This window comes from Epinephelus fuscoguttatus, linkage group LG22, assembly GCF_011397635.1.
Source record: "Epinephelus fuscoguttatus linkage group LG22, E.fuscoguttatus.final_Chr_v1".
NCBI lineage: Eukaryota > Metazoa > Chordata > Actinopteri > Perciformes > Serranidae > Epinephelus > Epinephelus fuscoguttatus.
Window position 1 is genome coordinate 15,252,196 of NC_064773.1, and position 18,020 is coordinate 15,270,215.

The 18,020-nt window shown below is 40.0% G+C and overlaps 1 protein-coding gene across 1 annotated transcript in view; it reads right to left on the reverse strand.

The window, feature by feature from the left end:
* col7a1l (collagen type VII alpha 1-like) overlaps window positions 1-18,020 on the reverse strand; it is a 69,656-nt gene that overhangs the window by 19,206 nt on the left and 32,430 nt on the right. Inside the window, exons 24-50 of the mRNA XM_049567418.1 lie at window positions 17,489-17,632; window positions 17,129-17,316; window positions 16,273-16,353; window positions 14,678-14,695; window positions 14,562-14,588; window positions 14,318-14,383; window positions 13,156-13,236; window positions 13,033-13,059; window positions 11,172-11,216; window positions 10,972-11,046; window positions 10,795-10,890; window positions 10,644-10,670; window positions 10,379-10,432; window positions 10,138-10,209; window positions 9,972-10,031; window positions 8,345-8,380; window positions 8,216-8,260; window positions 8,024-8,059; window positions 7,761-7,805; window positions 5,332-5,403; window positions 5,214-5,246; window positions 3,810-3,881; window positions 3,589-3,648; window positions 3,426-3,461; window positions 1,960-2,040; window positions 1,644-1,679; window positions 1,451-1,495 (exon numbers count right to left, since the gene is read on the reverse strand). Coding sequence (XP_049423375.1) covers window positions 1,451-1,495; window positions 1,644-1,679; window positions 1,960-2,040; window positions 3,426-3,461; window positions 3,589-3,648; window positions 3,810-3,881; window positions 5,214-5,246; window positions 5,332-5,403; window positions 7,761-7,805; window positions 8,024-8,059; window positions 8,216-8,260; window positions 8,345-8,380; window positions 9,972-10,031; window positions 10,138-10,209; window positions 10,379-10,432; window positions 10,644-10,670; window positions 10,795-10,890; window positions 10,972-11,046; window positions 11,172-11,216; window positions 13,033-13,059; window positions 13,156-13,236; window positions 14,318-14,383; window positions 14,562-14,588; window positions 14,678-14,695; window positions 16,273-16,353; window positions 17,129-17,316; window positions 17,489-17,632 — 1,658 coding nt within the window. The remainder of the gene's footprint in view (window positions 1-1,450; window positions 1,496-1,643; window positions 1,680-1,959; window positions 2,041-3,425; window positions 3,462-3,588; window positions 3,649-3,809; window positions 3,882-5,213; window positions 5,247-5,331; window positions 5,404-7,760; window positions 7,806-8,023; window positions 8,060-8,215; window positions 8,261-8,344; window positions 8,381-9,971; window positions 10,032-10,137; window positions 10,210-10,378; window positions 10,433-10,643; window positions 10,671-10,794; window positions 10,891-10,971; window positions 11,047-11,171; window positions 11,217-13,032; window positions 13,060-13,155; window positions 13,237-14,317; window positions 14,384-14,561; window positions 14,589-14,677; window positions 14,696-16,272; window positions 16,354-17,128; window positions 17,317-17,488; window positions 17,633-18,020) is intronic.

The window sequence follows — 18,020 nt, forward strand, 5'->3', positions numbered from 1 at the left end:
TATTATTATACGTTATGTGCCAGAGTGCACTAAATCTGTTGATGAGGCCCTGCTGATTGTGTCTATTACACCAATAGTTTGTAGAAAGTAACTGGTTCTTTAGTCAGACATGCTATCAAAGCACTTTTAAGTTTTAAGTTGACTTGGGAATATACAGTATATTTTTTATTAGGACGAGGACACATGCCGCGTCTTTTACCTGGAAAGTGTGAGGTCGGGTGCTGGGTGTTACTCTTGTGCTTACTTTGTGCCAACCTTCAGGTTACACTCCACACTGCAAAGCGACTATAACCAGCATTGTATCATAGCCTACTTACCAGAAATTCAGAGTTTAGAGCTAACCTATACTGTACTATATGCGATTTCATTCAATAGGATCTCAGGTCACTACCACTTTTCATGTTTTAAACTGTTTTAAATGCCCTTTTTCATTGAATAGCCTCGTCTGTTTTATGTCCATGATGTCTATTTTCATATGAAGCAGTCAGTTGTTTTTATTGTCTTCTTCAAGGCATGTTTGTAAGTGTGTATGAGTCCTAAAATATTGTCTATGGGACAGGTGTAAAGCTCTCAGTGGCCCTACACTAAAATCATGACTCTATATTCATCATAGACTGACATTTACAGAAGAAAGGCAAGATATCTGGCTGCTCGTCACAAGACATGCTGTGCATGTTTATGCATTCCAAAAGTTGAACTTTGTTTATTCCACAGCTGTCTCGCCCTGAAAAGCAAGCACCTGGAAATGCTGACATGCCACGATGGCATCACTCTCGCTTTTGAACGCACCTTCCTTGCGTCTCCATCGACAATAATGGATTTGAGGCCATGAAAAACGGAGCATGTTCACAGGCCCTTAGATAGCTTTTGTCCACTCCTTTCAAATGTTATTTGCCCATTAAATGGCAATTATTAGTTGTTATCACTACCGTTGTAATGCTTTAGACAGGGCCTTTTATTAGGGTTAGGATTACAGCTGTAACACAGTCAAACTATGTAATTCTGTTTAAGAAAAGATTGTGGTTTGGGTTAAAATAAGCACATTTGTCACAAACTGTAATTTAAGGATGTTACATCAACACTGGCTTTTGGTTTGACATGGGACATGCACTGCAGTCTCCTGGGTGAAAGTCCTATGTTTCTTTTACCTGTCCATCCACCGTAACTTCCTCTCTATGAAAACGTTGTCAGTCTTTATACTATGACACTTGACTTCCTGCTTTGCCCCCGTCATGATTACTAAAGCTAGTCGAGGTTGCCACCTCAAACAAACGGAAATATAAGACGTAAAATGGCCATACTACCTCGAATCTACGCTCTTGATAACAACAGATAACAGCCATTTGGTGGGCTGACAACACTCAAAGTGGGTGTTTTGTCGTGTATTTGAGCATTATTTGAATTTCTTTTATTTCTGCCTATTTAGTCTTGGAAAACACAAAAGAAATACCCTAATTCCTCTGTCACCAGGCTCTCCAGGGGGTCCTACTTCACCCTGTGAAAGACAAAACAATGTTATTACTTTGGTAAATTTAGTACACGACCATACTGATTACAAATCATCATGGAAACAGCTATCTTTCTGAGCAACATCACTGACCAACAAAACAAACAAAAGCATCGAGTAAACATGCTAACTCTACCTTAGTTCCTTGATCTCCTTTAACTCCAGGTGCACCCTACACACAAAGTCACCAGTCAGTGTCACCAGTATTACAATGTAAATATTCACATTTAAGTACATTTCCCTGAGCTATAGTTTTTGTCTGCACATATCATTCTGACTTATCTAGACATTTATCATATTCTACATATATCTCATGTCTTAATTAAAACTACGTGCTTTCTCCTAACATTATGTTTTCTAAATAAACCCTTGTAGCTAAACACATCTGCATTGTGCTGTATTGTACAAACCACTTGTATCATTGCTGTAACAGCCACTCAGGATTTACTTACATCTTTACCTCTTAATCCTGGTTCTCCAGGATTGCCGGATAACCCGATAGTCCCTTTGTCACCTTTAGAGCCATCCTTCCCCTGGACAAACAAATGACTTCTGTTATAGTAACATTAACAACCTTAGTAAAAATATATATATTTAATTATGTTGAAGGGGTTTTGATAGTTGCACTGGAAGCTTGTAGTTGACTTTGACTAAAATACATTAAATCCTAGTAGTAGTAATAGTAAAAACAAAAAAACTTTTTCTAGCCACTAGGGTCATTCATCCATTCACTCACACATTCATACACTGGTGGCCGAGGCTACCATACAGGGTGCCACCTGCTACTGCAACACTCACACACTAATGAACGAACAGCCACTGGGAGCAATTTGGGGGTTCAATATCGTGCACAAGGATAGTTCAACACACTGGTGATTGAACCGCTGATCTTCCAATTAGTGGACGAGCCGCTCTACCTCCTGAGCCACAGCCGCCGTTTACCAGCTGCTGCTTTGTTAGCTCGTGCTAAATGAGCAAGTGTTGAACTGACAGCCTCAAGGAGGAGAGCAGCTCTGGAGATGGTCCTTCAGTCCTGTGTCTACTGGCGGAGAGTCAATAAGCAAGGACGTCACCTGAGTAGGCAGTCCTTCATAGTGGCTCAGGACACAATAACGTACAACTAACTGAAAATATGCAGCCATATGTGGCCCAGACCACCTCCTAATGTGATCTGAGGGATAACATCTCAAGATGCATTGAAGATGTGTTTAAACTTGTACTTAAAGCTGTCAACTTTTGATCTGATCACCCAAGATGCATGTTAATACCAGGTGTGAACAGTGCCTACATTCACCAGCTAGCTGCTAACTTTGTCTGTCTGCTGTCATGTGGTGGGTTTTGATGTTTTAAACAACTGCTGTGACTGGCAAGAGTGATGAAAGTAAAAGCAGCAAAATCTTAAGCTGAAAGAAGCTTAAAAAACAACCTGTGCAGTTTAGTGTAACTGCAAAAGTCAGTCAGTAATTCTCTATGCGTTTGTTACTACTAGTGACCACCCTCACAACACATAGTCATTTGACTCATTGCTCATAGTAAAATGTTGATAAGAGCAGCTTTAAAATGCAGATGAGGCGGCATTTAGGGAGAGATTCTAGCTTTGGTACTGTGATGTATTTGAGTGCAACAGGATAGGTAAGCGGGATATAATGTTGGGAGGAATTCAATATGATTATTGAAAAGTGGGTGCGTCATAACAGTGAGGCCCTGAGAGTGTAATGCAAACGGGATAGTGGTAAAAAATAAAATTATTTTCAAATATTTTTGATATAAAAATACTAATAAAGTCATTTTCTGCATTTTATTTGGCATAATACTGTTTAATGGCTGCACAATATGTGCAGGGATGTGATCTCAAAGGGTTAAGAAGGCATTTTTCATTGAATCTTAACTTGACACAAAATAATAAAATTTTACTCACTTTTGGTCCTGGTTTTCCAGACAAACCAACATTTCCCTGTTAACAATTAAAGCAACAAAACAAATATAATAGCAATGAACAGCTGTTTTCTGCTTCAGTATTTTATGGTGACAACAATGTTCAAGTGTTAAATATGTGATTTCATGTTTTTCAGGTGACTCACCCTCTCGCCATTTTCTCCCTTTTCGCCCCGCTGTCCTGGAATCCCAAAACCAGGACTACCCTGCACACATCAAAACAAACCATACACATATCTTGATATACAGTTGTTCTACACTAACAGCTGTTTGCTCTATTCTTATTAGTGTATCAGAATCATACATATCAAAGAAATGGCAGTGGAAAAAAATGCAAGCAGAATGTACACCATTTGTTATTATCAACCTTTTCTCCTTTGTCTCCTTGGTCACCCTTTACTCCCTGGGGGCCCACGGGGCCGACTGGACCAACGTCTCCCTGATGAACGGGAAATATGCGCACACACACAGATTATCAATCAACACGTTACTCGTCACCAGGGCCAAACACCAGTTTCAAAACAAAACTCTTCACTTTAAATGGCACCCTGTGGACTTAGATTAAAGAGGTCCCATTCGGTGGAGCATTCAGTCCCACTTCAAAAGCTAATGAGAGAAAATCTTAATTGTGTTTGATAAGCAGACCCAGAGGACTGAGTCTGAGTGTGTAGGAAATACCCCGACCATTTAATTAACAATGTCTCCACAGAATAAAACATTAAGAGAATCACTTCCTTCTGGCTGGCTGGCTTATTTCAAGCCAGTTAAGATAAATAAAGGCAAACAGCTGAGACATACAAGTGAAGTCGTGACTATTGTGTCACTGGTTTAAATCTATGGACTAATTGGGTACGCCTAACACTTTCTTCCCCCTCAACTAATTTCTCAAACCCAGAATCTGTGGTCGAGCAGCTCAGTGGCCAACAGAGGGAGAGCACTGCATACTTTCTTTTTTTTTAAAGATCTTTTTTGGGGCATTTTTTAGCCTTTATTTGATAGGACAGACAAGTGTGAAGGGGGAAGGAGAGAGGGAGTGACATGCAGCAAAGGGCCACAGGCTGGAGTCGAACCCAGGCCACTGCAGCAACAGCCTTGTACATGGGGCGCCTGCTCTACCACTAAGCCACCGACGCCCCAACCACTGCATACTTTTTAATGATGAAGTTTTACAAATATTTCTTCAAGCGTGGTATCTCTGGAGTCATGAGTAATCTCACTGGTTGAGTGAAACCTCAGTAAGTGGATCCAAAACAGAAAAACACAAACAAAGTTTTGTGCGCAAGAAGACATAAAGTGTAATTGTGGACAAATTTTGAGGGTTTGGTAAGTTTCATTTGAGGGATTTCTGTGTTTTTCTCAGCCAAAAAAGCCTGATGTCACATATTTCCATGCACCAATCAGTTAATCAGTTAAGCAGCATCTGAATGACAATGTGATGATAGTTGCAGGTGGTGTTTTTTTTGTTACCAGGCCACTGTCGACCCAATCTGATCAAATCACACACAACAGTTCTGACTGATAAGCTGAGTTTGAGTGTCAAAAAATGTGTTTCCTACACTTTAATTTAAACTGTTGCTTATAATTTAGTCCTGGATAAATGTATGTGACAAAGAGAGACTTGAAACCAAGTGCTCAGAGGATTTAAGTTGCTTCTCTTTTCGTTGCAGCTAAGGATTGCGTATAACGTAAATACTGCAAGAGGTGTGCTACACGGCTCAGAGGTTTAAAACTTAAGGGCCCTGACACACGAAGCGGACGGTTGGTTACTCACCCTGGCACCCTTTTTTCCTGTTGGGCCGATTACCTTTTGCAGTGGGAAAAGAAAACTGAGTGTGAGTATTAAGTGCTTCTTTTTCTAAAGTTTAAATGAGTTGAAATAGTTTTCTTACACCCTTGGCAGGATCTCCAGGAGCTCCTCTTGGACCCTCATCTCCTTTCAACCCTAAAGGACCTGTCAGTCCCTGTAAAAAATCCAAGCAAATGAAATCTGTATTGTCATTTCCATAATGATTGTTGGTTTTCATGCCAACCGACTAATCATATCTCAGATCTCTCAAATCTCTTCTTCACTTTCAGCTGTCATAAACTTTAAAATACCCTATAAACATTAATCATCACTCTCCGCTATCTGCTGCCAACCAGCACTTTATTAGCTGTTATTTTCAAAGCTGAACTTTTTAGATTAAAAAATGGAAACTGTATTACAAAAGACAGGAAGATAGCTCTCATGATGGCTTTTTTTTTTTTTTTTTTTTTTTTGCGATAGTCACTTCCAAAGGACTACACTGCGTCAAATTAAAAACCATTGATGCAGGACAAAATGGCCCTTTTGATAAAGACACCCACTGAGGTTTGACAATTTGGCGCATGATCATATGTAATCATAACCATCTCTGATAGGGCCTAATCCTGACATCCCGGAACAAAATGGCTTCCTCATTTGTTCATTTATCATCATCTAAATGTCTGTCTGGAGATGTTAGGAAACAGTTATTAAATATTGTGTATCGCTGGCATTCCCACCCATTAGGTCCCACTTGGTCCTGAATAAATATATTATTTCTGCCTCAGGCTGTCTTTGTAATCAAAAATGAATTAAAAAGTGGATTTTCATATTCTCAGGTTAATCAGTAGAGGCAATTATGATTATGTTGGTTTAGAGGGACATTATGACATGTTCCAGGGTGGGGGCAGTATGCAAATATATTCATTCATTTATTTTATTTAAACCCTCAGAAAACAGTTCAACCGACCAAATATCCTTTTTTTTTTCTTAGGGTATTTGCAAGTCAGACATTGTCTTCACTCTCAGATACCAAGCTCCTGTGAATCACCTGGTACAAACACCGCTGATGATACCCTCTGCTTAAACCTGTCACACAAACATTTGGAATCCACCATCTATGACAGGTTAGCAGAGATCAGACACACCCCTCTTGACAAAATCAAATATGCCTGGGAGCAACATTCAAACACTTCATTGTCAGACAGTGTATAGGACTATCTTAAGGCTGGTTCATCACCTCTCTCAGAGCCCATTAGTCTAAAGTCAGACGTTCACATATTTGCCCACATGTGAATCCTAGCTGTGACAAATGTTTAAGGGGTGAGGTTTCTTTTATTTATACATATTGGATGTGTCCAAGCCTGGAAAAACACTGGAAGGATGTTTTCCTAACCTTATCCTCAAATCTTAACTTTGACCTGCATCCCAACCCCCTAGTCGCCCTCTTTGGCACCACCGGAGATGATGGTGTACACCCGACTGCGATCCAACGCCATACACTGTCTTTTGCCTCTCTGCTGGCCAGACAGACAGTTCTAATCAGATGGGGGGATGCTGCCTCTCCCACTCATTCCCAAAAGGTTTGAGGCCCCTTTCTGAAATAATTCCAGACCTGTCAGTTACACTGAGGATTTTGTGTTTCTTGTTCTTGGTGATTTCTGCCAGTGTATACTCTGATAAAGTACCCCATCATTCTGAACCTGCCTTTTACAGAGACATCTCTCCCTTCTCTTTTAATACTGAGCCTGACTTTCAGCTCATCTGCCATTTTTTTGTACTATTCAGGAGATGGAGGACTGTCCTATGATGATATTCCACCTGTTATTTGGGGTGAGTGGAATGGGGAAGATTGTGATTGGATTCCATGCTTTGTTCCCGTCATATTTATGCTTTAAGTTTGATACCTGCTGTGAATATTGCACTGTGTAATTGAATACAAATATATATTTCTAAGTCTTTAAGGTCCAGTGTGTAGCAGTTAGAGGAGATGCTGGCAGAAAAGGAAATTAATATAACAAGTATATTTTCTTTTGTGTATAATCATCTGGAGGTAAGAATTGTTGTGTTTCTTCTTGATGAGCAGTGTTGGAAAACATTTTATTCGATGTAAAACTGCACCATTAAGTGTTTCTACCAGTTTTTAAATCACCACATTAGTTTGTTTTGGAGAGGAAGAGAGGATCTACATAATCAGAGAAAAAAGGTGAGCACCCATTAGCAGGTGCTGGGCTAGTGTCCTGTCTGTCACAAGAAAGAGGAAAGGAAGAGACCTCTGTGGATAATTTGGCTCCCAGTTAAAGCGTCATTAACAATGAACACTGAAGGAATCCTAACCAGGGCTTCATGCTTGGCACATGGGAGAAACTTCAGCTGGTTTGAATCTGCAATCCTCACTGCAAGATACCACTAAATCCTACGCATTGCTCCTTTAAGGAATATTTTGTCTCAGCACTTCACCTACAGAAGCTAAAATGTATTTAGATGTGTATTGTCAAGTTAAGGTACGATCTATGAAATGTAATCCTCACTCACGGTGGGTCCTTGTGGTCCTACTGGTCCCATCTCTCCTCGTTCTCCCTTAAAAGACAAAAATGCATTTTATTTAACTCTGATAACGACACACATATGCATGCACACACTCATGTACACACATTCTCATTCCGGTGTGACGCCATGGGTAATTAAAAAACTATTACATGAATTAAACTGATTCCTTAATACTTACTCATATCAATTAAACAACGAATATTTTCAGCTTAATGAAGAGAGAGTGAATGTATGTGGGATGAACTCACCTTTTCCCCTTGCTCCCCTTTGAATCCCTTCTTGCCCTACAGGTGAAATTAAATCTTTTATCATTGACTCTCACACAACGTGAACCCTTGAATTAAACAGGACTGGTTTAATTTCATTGGACAAAGCTGTTATAAATTAATATGAATTTGAGGGTAAAATATTCAGGAACTCATTAATGAGGATGTGCACACCCGAGGTCCGATGATTCCTTGGATGCCCTGCTCTCCACGATCACCCTTCAAAGATTAATGACAAATATTATTTTACAAACAGATGTATGTCATTATAACTAAAACAGACTTCCTATTTTTTTGTGTTACCTTGAGGCCAACTGGTCCTGTTAAGCCAATATTTCCCTGCAAAACAATAATTCAATCACTTAAACAAAAACAGGATTTCATATTAATACATCCAGAGCGAACCGGTTCCTCTCTGACAATCTACACCATGAGACAAACAAGCCTGTTGTTTCCATTATCTTAGTCGATAGAAACGATTATGTGACAATGTGGACACTAAATCCAAAACTATTCTATTTGTAGTTGATATTTCCTTTTTTTTAAGGAACACTTCACCCACAAAAGGATAGATTTATATATCAACTACTGGGGGTGTAATGATCCAACGATCTGGATTGTTCATTGATTCAATGATAAATGATCCAATATCATCAATGTAAAGTGAAAACATCGATCGATATCTTCATCATCATCATCTTTATTTTGAAATTCTATTAGTCCCCCTATTACCGTCAAACAGCAGCAGGTAGATAGCAAGCAGCCAAGAGAAAGACGATGAGGATAACCTTATTTACGATGTGGATGCTCTGTACTTCCCAAACACATGCACTCTCATTAAAACCTTGCTCAGTTCCTCCAGGATTTTACAGGCTGTTTTCAGTATTGTTGCACCCTGAAATGCCTGATTTCACGGCAGCTTTTCTAAAAAACTGCAATGCATGTTTCAATGTTTATAGACATATTTTTGCAATAAAATTGCAGGGGTGAGTGAAAATTGCAAAAATAGTTGTAATGCTGACACAGATTTGGAGCGCATTATTATGAGCCTTCATTGTTTCCCACAGAATTAGAATATATTTTTCAAGGTAGGCAGGTGGGGTGCCAATAACAGCTGACTGCTAACAATTAGGGCTGCAACAATTAGAGGACTAATCGATGACTAATCGACTATCAAAATAACCGGTGACTATTTTAGTAGTGGACTAATCGGTTTGAGTCATTTTCATAGAAAAGTACTATAAAAGTACCCCGAAACACTCTTATTGCAGCTTCTTGCGTTCAAATATTGGCACGAAACAAGACATTAGATGACATAATTTTGGATTTGGGAGAAACAGACAGACATTTTTCAACATTTTAACACATTTTTCAGTAAAATTATTAGTCGACTAATAGAAGAAATAATCGACAGATTAGTCAACAATGAAAATAATCGTTAGTTGCAGCCCTACTAACAATTAGCTGTTGCTGCCGTTCGATGTAGTGGTGAAAGACAGTCCCCTAAGCTGTTCTCCTTCTGCCCTCTCTGCCCGGTTAGCATGAGCTAACACACGACTGCATGATCTCATCCCTACTCGTTATCTTTTGCCAATTAGGCTGAAGCCCTGAAGCACAGGTTAAGATCCAACACCGAGTGGTTAATCTCACAGTGACACTGAATTGGCTCGGCTCTGTTGTTACACCTGTTAATTACCATTGGGCAACTAGCTGTGTGAAGCTAACAGTTAGCCCTGTCACTGTGTGTGTATGTGACTTTGTCCCAGGCACAGAGCTCTGGTCCTGTAGTAGTGTCATAATAAACAGAGACAGAAGGGCTGAGTGAATAAATACGTTGTGCACAGCTCTACAGTGGAATGAGATTTTACTTGTTACATAGCCACATGATCAATTTGTGGGTGAAGTATTTCTTTAAGGTCTAGCAATGTACCTTCTCTCCAGGCTCTCCACGAGGACCTTGAATACCTTGTATACCAATTCCTTCTTCCCCCTGCAAAAAAGCAATATTTTTCAGGCCGGTTACTCAGTCTTATATTCATGTCTTTTTAGTACATTGACTTAAATATGTAATTTGTTTTCATTAATAACAGTTTTACCTTCTCTCCTCTCTGACCTGGTAATCCTGGCACCCCATCAATGCCAATTGGACCAGGCAAACCTGCAGTACCCTACAGCAGGTTGCATATATGTGCATGTATATCAAAGTTTGTGTGTGTGAGGGACAGCAGTAAAGAAAGAGGAGAGAAAAACAGTTTAAGGGGGCGACTCTGAATTATCTTTTAACTGTAATGCAATGTCTTTTGCCGCTTCCAATAATATTATCAACAATGAGCTCACGTCTTTTCCCGACTCTCCTTTGTCTCCTTTCACACCCGGCTTCCCACGTAAACCCTTTCAAAAAAAATAATAGAAGTATTATCAGATAATAATGGAACAATGAATATTTCATAACTGATAACATCTGATTCTGAGGCATTAAAATAGACTCAATATGCAAGTAGACACAATCTATGATGCATGATAACTATGCTGCAAATTAAATGTTTCCGTGCACCCTTTTCAAAAGCTAAATGAAGAGATGGAAAACAGCCTTTGTACTTACTTTGGCTCCAATCTCCCCAGGATCTCCCTACAAAGTGCAAACAATAAAAACAACTCTGACACTTCATACTGAATACTGTAGGTTGGTCTGACATTATATGATGATATAATGCCAAGAGACGGTACAAAAGTCATCATTTAATCCATGTTACCTTGACAGATATTCCTGGTGACCCTGGTGGTCCTGGCTGGCCAGGTAGGCCTGGAGATCCATTGACCCCTGGTACACCAGGAGGCCCCTGGGGACCCTGTAATATGCAGTATACATTATTTGATTTGCTCTGAAGTTCACTGTTGGAAAAACTCCCCCAAATTTTTTGAGGACTCACAGAAGATCCTGGCTCTCCTTTTCGCCCAGGAACGAAATTTGCGTCTGTGCCACCTATAACATATCCAGGCTCTCCCTAAAATGGAAATACACACACACACACAAAAAAAAACCTGGATACAAAACAGCGCATGTTCATCCGCCTCATTGTCGTAGCACTCAAATACCCAAAAATATCTAACTAAATGGCATTAGACTTACCCTCTCTCCTCTCTGTCCCTTTTGACCAGGGGCTCCAGGTGGACCCTGCCATGGGAAAAAACACGAAGAGTAATTATTATCTATATTGTTGCAAAAAATTTTAGACAACTCAAATTCTGATAGATGTGTAGAATATTTATATAAGTTTAATGGTTAGAGTGCAATACGTGCAAAGGCGCAAACTTGAGACCATCAATTCTCGATTGAGCTTAAAGAGTTCAGATTTCTTGAAGTGGGATTTTATGAGGATCCAAAGTAAGTTTTATCTACAGTAGGTGGCGGTCAGCACGACCCAGTTTGGAGAAGCAGGCTGGAGTCTGACAGAGAAGCTAAGCATTGCACTGCTGTGAATAGGGTCAGCAATAAAACATATCTAAGCGACCTAAAACAAAGTCCCACCTAAAACATTCAGTATCAGTTAAGTACTGTATATGTTATATTGAGAGTATTTTTACTGATTTACGTTTACATTTACTGTCAGACGGCAATTTCTGATAGGGAACTGAAGCTATTACTGTCATAGTCTGTACCTTTGCTTCATTCCTAATGTGTCAGCTGTTTTTACCCCCTCCCTATTGTTTCTTGTGGTTCCTTGTTTGTCCTTTGGTGCTTCTCAAAGTCAAGGAAGGATCCTCAAATGGTCAAATTTCAAGGAGGCTACGTCATCGAACTCTGCCGAAAGGCCTGTTCCAATGTCCGAATTCCACTGAGGACTTCCAGCAAATCGTGTGCAAAGCACTGTGGGGACTTTATACCTGCTGAGGATACACACATGCGTCCTTGGAATTTCTCTGAAAGGACTCAGTCCTGGGGCGTTGGTAGCTTAGTAGATAGTGCCGGTGCCCCATGTATAGAGGTGATGCCTCGCCGCAGCGGTCTCGAGATCGACTCCTGCTTGCGACCCTTTGCTGCATGTCGTCCCCCCACTCTCTCTCTCCCCATTTCACACTATCCTGTCCATTAAAGGCAAAAAGACCAAAAAATAATCTTAAGAAAAAAAAAAAGACTCAGTCCTTGTGAAATCTGGAAGGATCCTTGACATTGGGACAGTCCTTTGGCGAGGGTCGATGACGTAGCATCCTTGAAATTCGGCCGTTAGAGGATCTTTCCTTGACTTTGAGAATCTCCCCAAGTGTGTCTGTATGATGCCAATCTGCCTGCTCACCCGAAAGTCATCCACTAATTAACCCAGCAGTACAAACACCCTGGTTCTGCCTTCCAGTCTCCACCACATCACTTAGTCTACCTTGCGGTACTAACTACAGCCTACTTGTTGTTTCTTGCTTTTTTTCTCTTGGATTTTTTGCCTAAACCTTGTTTCTCTGTGCCTCAAAAATCAGAACTTTCCGTCTAATGCAATATGACGGGGTAATGAGTACATATATCACATCGGTTTAAGTAAATAAATTCGATCCTAAGATTCATGACCACTGCTTTTGGAGGTCAATGGTGCTTTTCGTTCCTGGATGACCTCATCCCAAATACCTTCAAGTCTCAGGCTGTGCTTGCTGGGCATGTTTCCAAACAGTTTAACCCTGCCCAGGAGAGGGGAAGGGACAGCTGACCTATGTTTGCTACAGGTGAGACGCTCAATTGTGCTCTACTGGAAGGATGTCGCTTGAAAAACTTACCCATATTGTGAGGAATAAAGCTTCTCATGTTGTTGACACTTGAGAGATGTTTTTGGAATTTGATGAAAATGGTGACGTTAAAAAAAGGCTTTGGAAATGTAAGGCTAAGATAAAGGATGTAAACTAATTTTATTGGGAGGAACGTGTGCCGTACCCCGTCCTATGTGTGCACCTGTATTTTTACTGTATTTTAGTTTAGTTTCATTATTCATTTGTCATGTGGGTCTTACCATATCACCTGATATGCCTTGAGGGCCCTGAAAAAAGAACAAACATAGTTTTTCAGAGTCAGACCTAAATCAAATGAACTTTAATGGTCAATGTGAGGTTTTATTTTTTCTGAATTTAGTTACCCGCTGGCCGGGAGAACCTGGTGGTCCAGTTCTCCCTGGTCGTCCTGGCAGCCCAGGTACACCATCTGTTGCAGGAGGCCCCTGTATATTAAAACATTATGGTCTGTGCTGGAAAATAGAATAATGTACACACACAGCAAGGCCACACTCGCCCATACAGTCACAGTGAGGTTATTAGATATAATAATGACAACCATAATTTGATACACTGGGGACCGAGCAGTTGTGTTAACATTTACTATGATTGACTGAATGAATCAATAATAGTAAACAGACTGTAGATCACCATCTTATTTCACATATTTATGAAGATGTTCTTCCACCTGAAAACTTAACAACACAGCTTATTGAGAAACCTGTTACTCTGACGACAAGGATGTGTTTGCTGTCAATTTATTACCTGCGTATGTACCAGGGTTTCTAATATGGCAATTCTGATGTTTATTGTCTATTTATACTGTTTACATATATATTAAATAATGTAATACAGCATCAGTAAGTGGTGAAGTAATTTAGCAAATTACAAAGAACTGACATTCACTTTTAGTAAAACTTTCACTTAAGTTATAATATTAAAAATCTGTAATAAGAAAATGGAAATGAAAAAATATTGCAGCACACATGGCACGTGTGATGAACAGTGAATGTTACTAGGATTTAAACAAAAAGAAATTAAAAAGAAACGACATTGAAATACAGCGGTTTAAAACTCCAGCTCTCAACAGACTGGTTGAAAATTATTGGACTAATTTAAGAAACTGGCTCACTGCCGCTCCATTTTATTTTATTTTCATTAATTTTTGTGTGATGTACTTTAACTTTTTGTCAGTGACTGTTCCTAATGTTGTTGTAGGGGCCAAGTCTCTCTTGGTTTGTAATAACAGCTGCTGCTCATCAGTGGCCCCGCTACAGTAGAAACTAAATTAAGCTGTATTAGCTGTGGTGTGCAATACCCAACATTGTGACCATGTTTTGCTTTGGAGGTAGACCAAAAATAAACAGCTGTTTTATATCTGTGCCTGTATGGCATAGCGCTGTCCATGCTGAATATATAATAAAACTTGTCACAGATTCAGGGTAAGGTCATCTTGATAAATAAACAGTCATCAGTGATAGTGGCAATAATGACAGTAGCGGTTAAGTGTATTGTGTTGATTCTTACCCTCTCTCCCTTCTCTCCTTTGGAAGACGTGAAAGGATCAAACTGTCCAGGGCTTTGCCGAAATCTCTAAATAAACAAAACAAAGACTACAAGTTATTCTAAAAGTTAAATTACTAATAAAGATATTAAAGTCAAATTCATAGCAATGAAGGTACATTAATGCAGTGGATAATGTTAAGACACGTCATAGTGGCAACAAAGTATTATCACTTAAAAGGCAGTACCAAACTTGATATAAACATACCAGACCTCCGCCACCAAAACCATCTCCCTGAAAGACAGAGAGCAAGAATACAGACAATAAAAACACTGCTTTTGCATACATTTCTGAATCAATGTAACACATGTTAGTTAACTCACCTTTTCCCCTTTCTGGCCCTGCATAAACAAAGAAAAAATATGATTAATAGCTGATTAATAAAGACAAAACCAAATCAAACCATTGTTAATGTGAGAAGTTCACATAAATGTCAGCACCTGTCAGTGAAATTTAAAGGGACAGTGTTCACCCCCAAATCAAAAATACATGTTTTTCGTGCTATTTATCAGTCTGGATTGTGTGAATAGGTGACTTCTGGAAAGTGGCATTGCTGTTGAGTTTTTATTCGAGCAATACCAATACCCGAGCAAGCACAGAGCAATATGACAAGCCATGTTATTAACTAGGGATATGCACGATTATTCAGCTTAACAATTAAAAGTCTGCCCCCTCGCTAGTCAGCACCAGAAATAATAGTACTTATAATAGTAATACTAGTCAGTTAAACCAATTAGTATTTTATTCATGTACAAGGTTGCTTAACTGTTATGCAGCTGCCCACAACTAGTGGGTGCTACAGAGCCGTCAGACAGCAGTCCCCCTCCCTGTGGTAATGCTCGAGTAGATTGGCGTTATCAGGGCGTAAAATTAGCACCCGCCAAGTGCCAATGGCGGGTAAAAAATGAGTTTGGCATGTAAAATAAAAACACACACCCGCCAGTGGCCGATGAAAAATTTTGAATTGCATGGGGTTTTTTTATGTACTTCGACCATTATTGCCAGCTGTGTCAGACTATTTTGACTCTCACGGCTTATTGTATGTGTGCCGGGAATGCATGACGTCAGCTACTGGAACCCCGGGCATTCTATGGTAACTTCTGAGCAAGATGTGGTGAAACAATCCTGCGGTGAAGCCACCGCCAGAAAAGAGGAAAAACGAAGATGAACATGTTGGACTCGGACGAGAAGAACAGACAGTTCAACGGAGTACAAATGTCGTACAGAGTTTTATTGAAAAACGGAACCTAGACGAGGCTGGCAAGCCGCAATCATGGCTGACCTACGACCCCCACACCAACACGATGAGCTGCAGCCTTTGCCACAAGCACGCCAAAGAAACACAGAGGACAGGGTTGGATTTTCCTTAAGTTGGATTTTCATACTAAAAATGGAAGGTAATTATTTTTAGTCAAACAAGGCATGTTTTTTTTATTTGACTGGTGAAAAATATGTTTGGCCGGTAAATTTTTGGAGATCACTAGACAATGGCAGATGAGGTAAAAAGTTAATTTTACGCCCTGGGTGTTATAAAACAGCACGGTGGGAAATTGGAGAGATGTACTTTGATCTAGAAAATGAATTCAGCAGCAATTTATCTTTTTTGAGATTTTGTATTATTTGTTAACTTTAAGTGAGTTGTTGAAATTTAATTATAAATTGGATGTCGTTTTATTAACTTTAAAAAGAAAAATATGTATTTTTGATTTGATTTTCTGTCCCTTTAAACCAGGATGCAAATTAATAAAAGACACATGGTGCTGCTGTTGAATCCCTGTTTGACTGATATAAAACTGTCTTGTCTTGTGATTTCCAGCCTCTCTCACATTGGTTTCAATATGACTGAAATGCTAATGACAACAGTGATGATGAAAGTGACGGGGGAAGAGAAGGAGGACTTTGTGTCTGAAGTACTGACCTTCGCACACTGGGAGGAGCAGGGACCCTGAGGCTTGAGCAGCTCCCCTGGGTCTTCAGTCGGGGTGTCCAACTGAGCAGACTGAAAATGGAAAGGAGGATAAAGGAATTCATTACCAACTGGTCAAACACATAATAGACAACTGCTCCACCACTCTGACGTCAAAATGAAGTCAGGACCGCAGGAGTGTTCCTTCCTACAGCGTCTTTGTGATTCAATTAAAAAAGTGATTAAGCCTGCAGTGTGGAACTTTTGTCTCCCCCCTCTGGCAGTGATAGTAATTACACAAACACTGTTGATGTCTGCCTCTGCCTGCAGGAGAGCTCGCCACATCTCTCCCGCCCCAGGAGCGCTCTCTTCAAGTGTTCCTGTGCAAATAAGGGCAAGTTTCTAAAGCATGCACTACAGAAACTTTACTTGGATGCTTTTTAGGATTTTCCACCATAGCTTCGACCACACTTAGAGGTGCTGCTTTGTCGCTATGGTCTCTCTAATATTCCTGTCCCTATTAAATCTGGCTAGTTGATACCAGGACTTTTCTTGTGCACTGACATAATTCACAAGCTGCCAGTTCTCTTTTCTCTCCTCTCCATATCAGGTTCTTTGTCAGGGGCTAGTCTATGTAACATTATTTGCCTGGCACCAAAAGGGCAACACAAAGAAAACACAAAGATGACATGACAGAGCTTCGAAAGTCAATCCTTCATTACTATAATGCAGGGTGAAAGCAGCAAGTTAAGAATAGTGCCACTCTTAGGAGCAAAGAGTCTGCTGATGTAACTTTAGCATCAATAAAACCACCACCACGGAACTCGGTTAGTGTTGTTTATCTGCCATTCCTTAGTTTGTGTCTTGCCTCATCATTCAGTTTGAACTCGGAGAGGAGCTCCTCACTACAGATGATATTGATAAATTCTCTCTCTATGGAGGGGAAGTCATCAAAGGTTGGTGAGTAGAAGATGTTTTTGTAGCTGGTGGGTGCTGCGATCTTATTCAGCTCCTCCATGTCTGCATTAGAAACTCCGACTGCCAGGACACTGACACCTGGAGAGAAACAGATTCAAAACATCATAATCCAAAAAAAAGTCTTGTAAATCACATATTCATTAAAGAAAATACATGATATTGCTCTGCTACATGCACACTGACTATTTTTTGCTACAGTAAAACTCATTAGCAGCTCCATTTTGGAGGGTTTACAATAATTTTGACTGACCCAGAGCACGTGCAATCCTAGAGGGCGGCTCCACGTTATCCTGGGCCCTGCCATCTGTAATCAGAACCAGAACATGCGCCACATCCTGCCTCATCCCTAGAGACTCCTGGAACAGCTCCTGCAGAACATAGCTGATGCCTTTTCCTGAGGGTACAAAAAAGGTTTTGGAGCAAAATGATGACACTTCTGCAAGCATTTTACTACTTTAATAAATGCTGGTAATTTGATAAGAGACATTTTAAAACACGAATACAATAAATATTTTGGGTCATAGCTTAGTAGTAAAATTCAATCCCCAGCCAAAAAACATTCTAAACCTTTACAGATTTAAGGTCTTGTGAATTCCCATGTTTAAACAAGTTTGACCAAAACTTAATCCCATCTTTAAACTGCTGAAATCTTCAGTATAAACCTCTGTCGTGTTACTAGCTACGTCAGCAGTCAGTATTAATACATCTGTGTGGTTGCAGGAACAAGAATAGCATATCTTATGTCCAGCAGCATGACAGCTGTTAGAGGCTGTGACATCAAC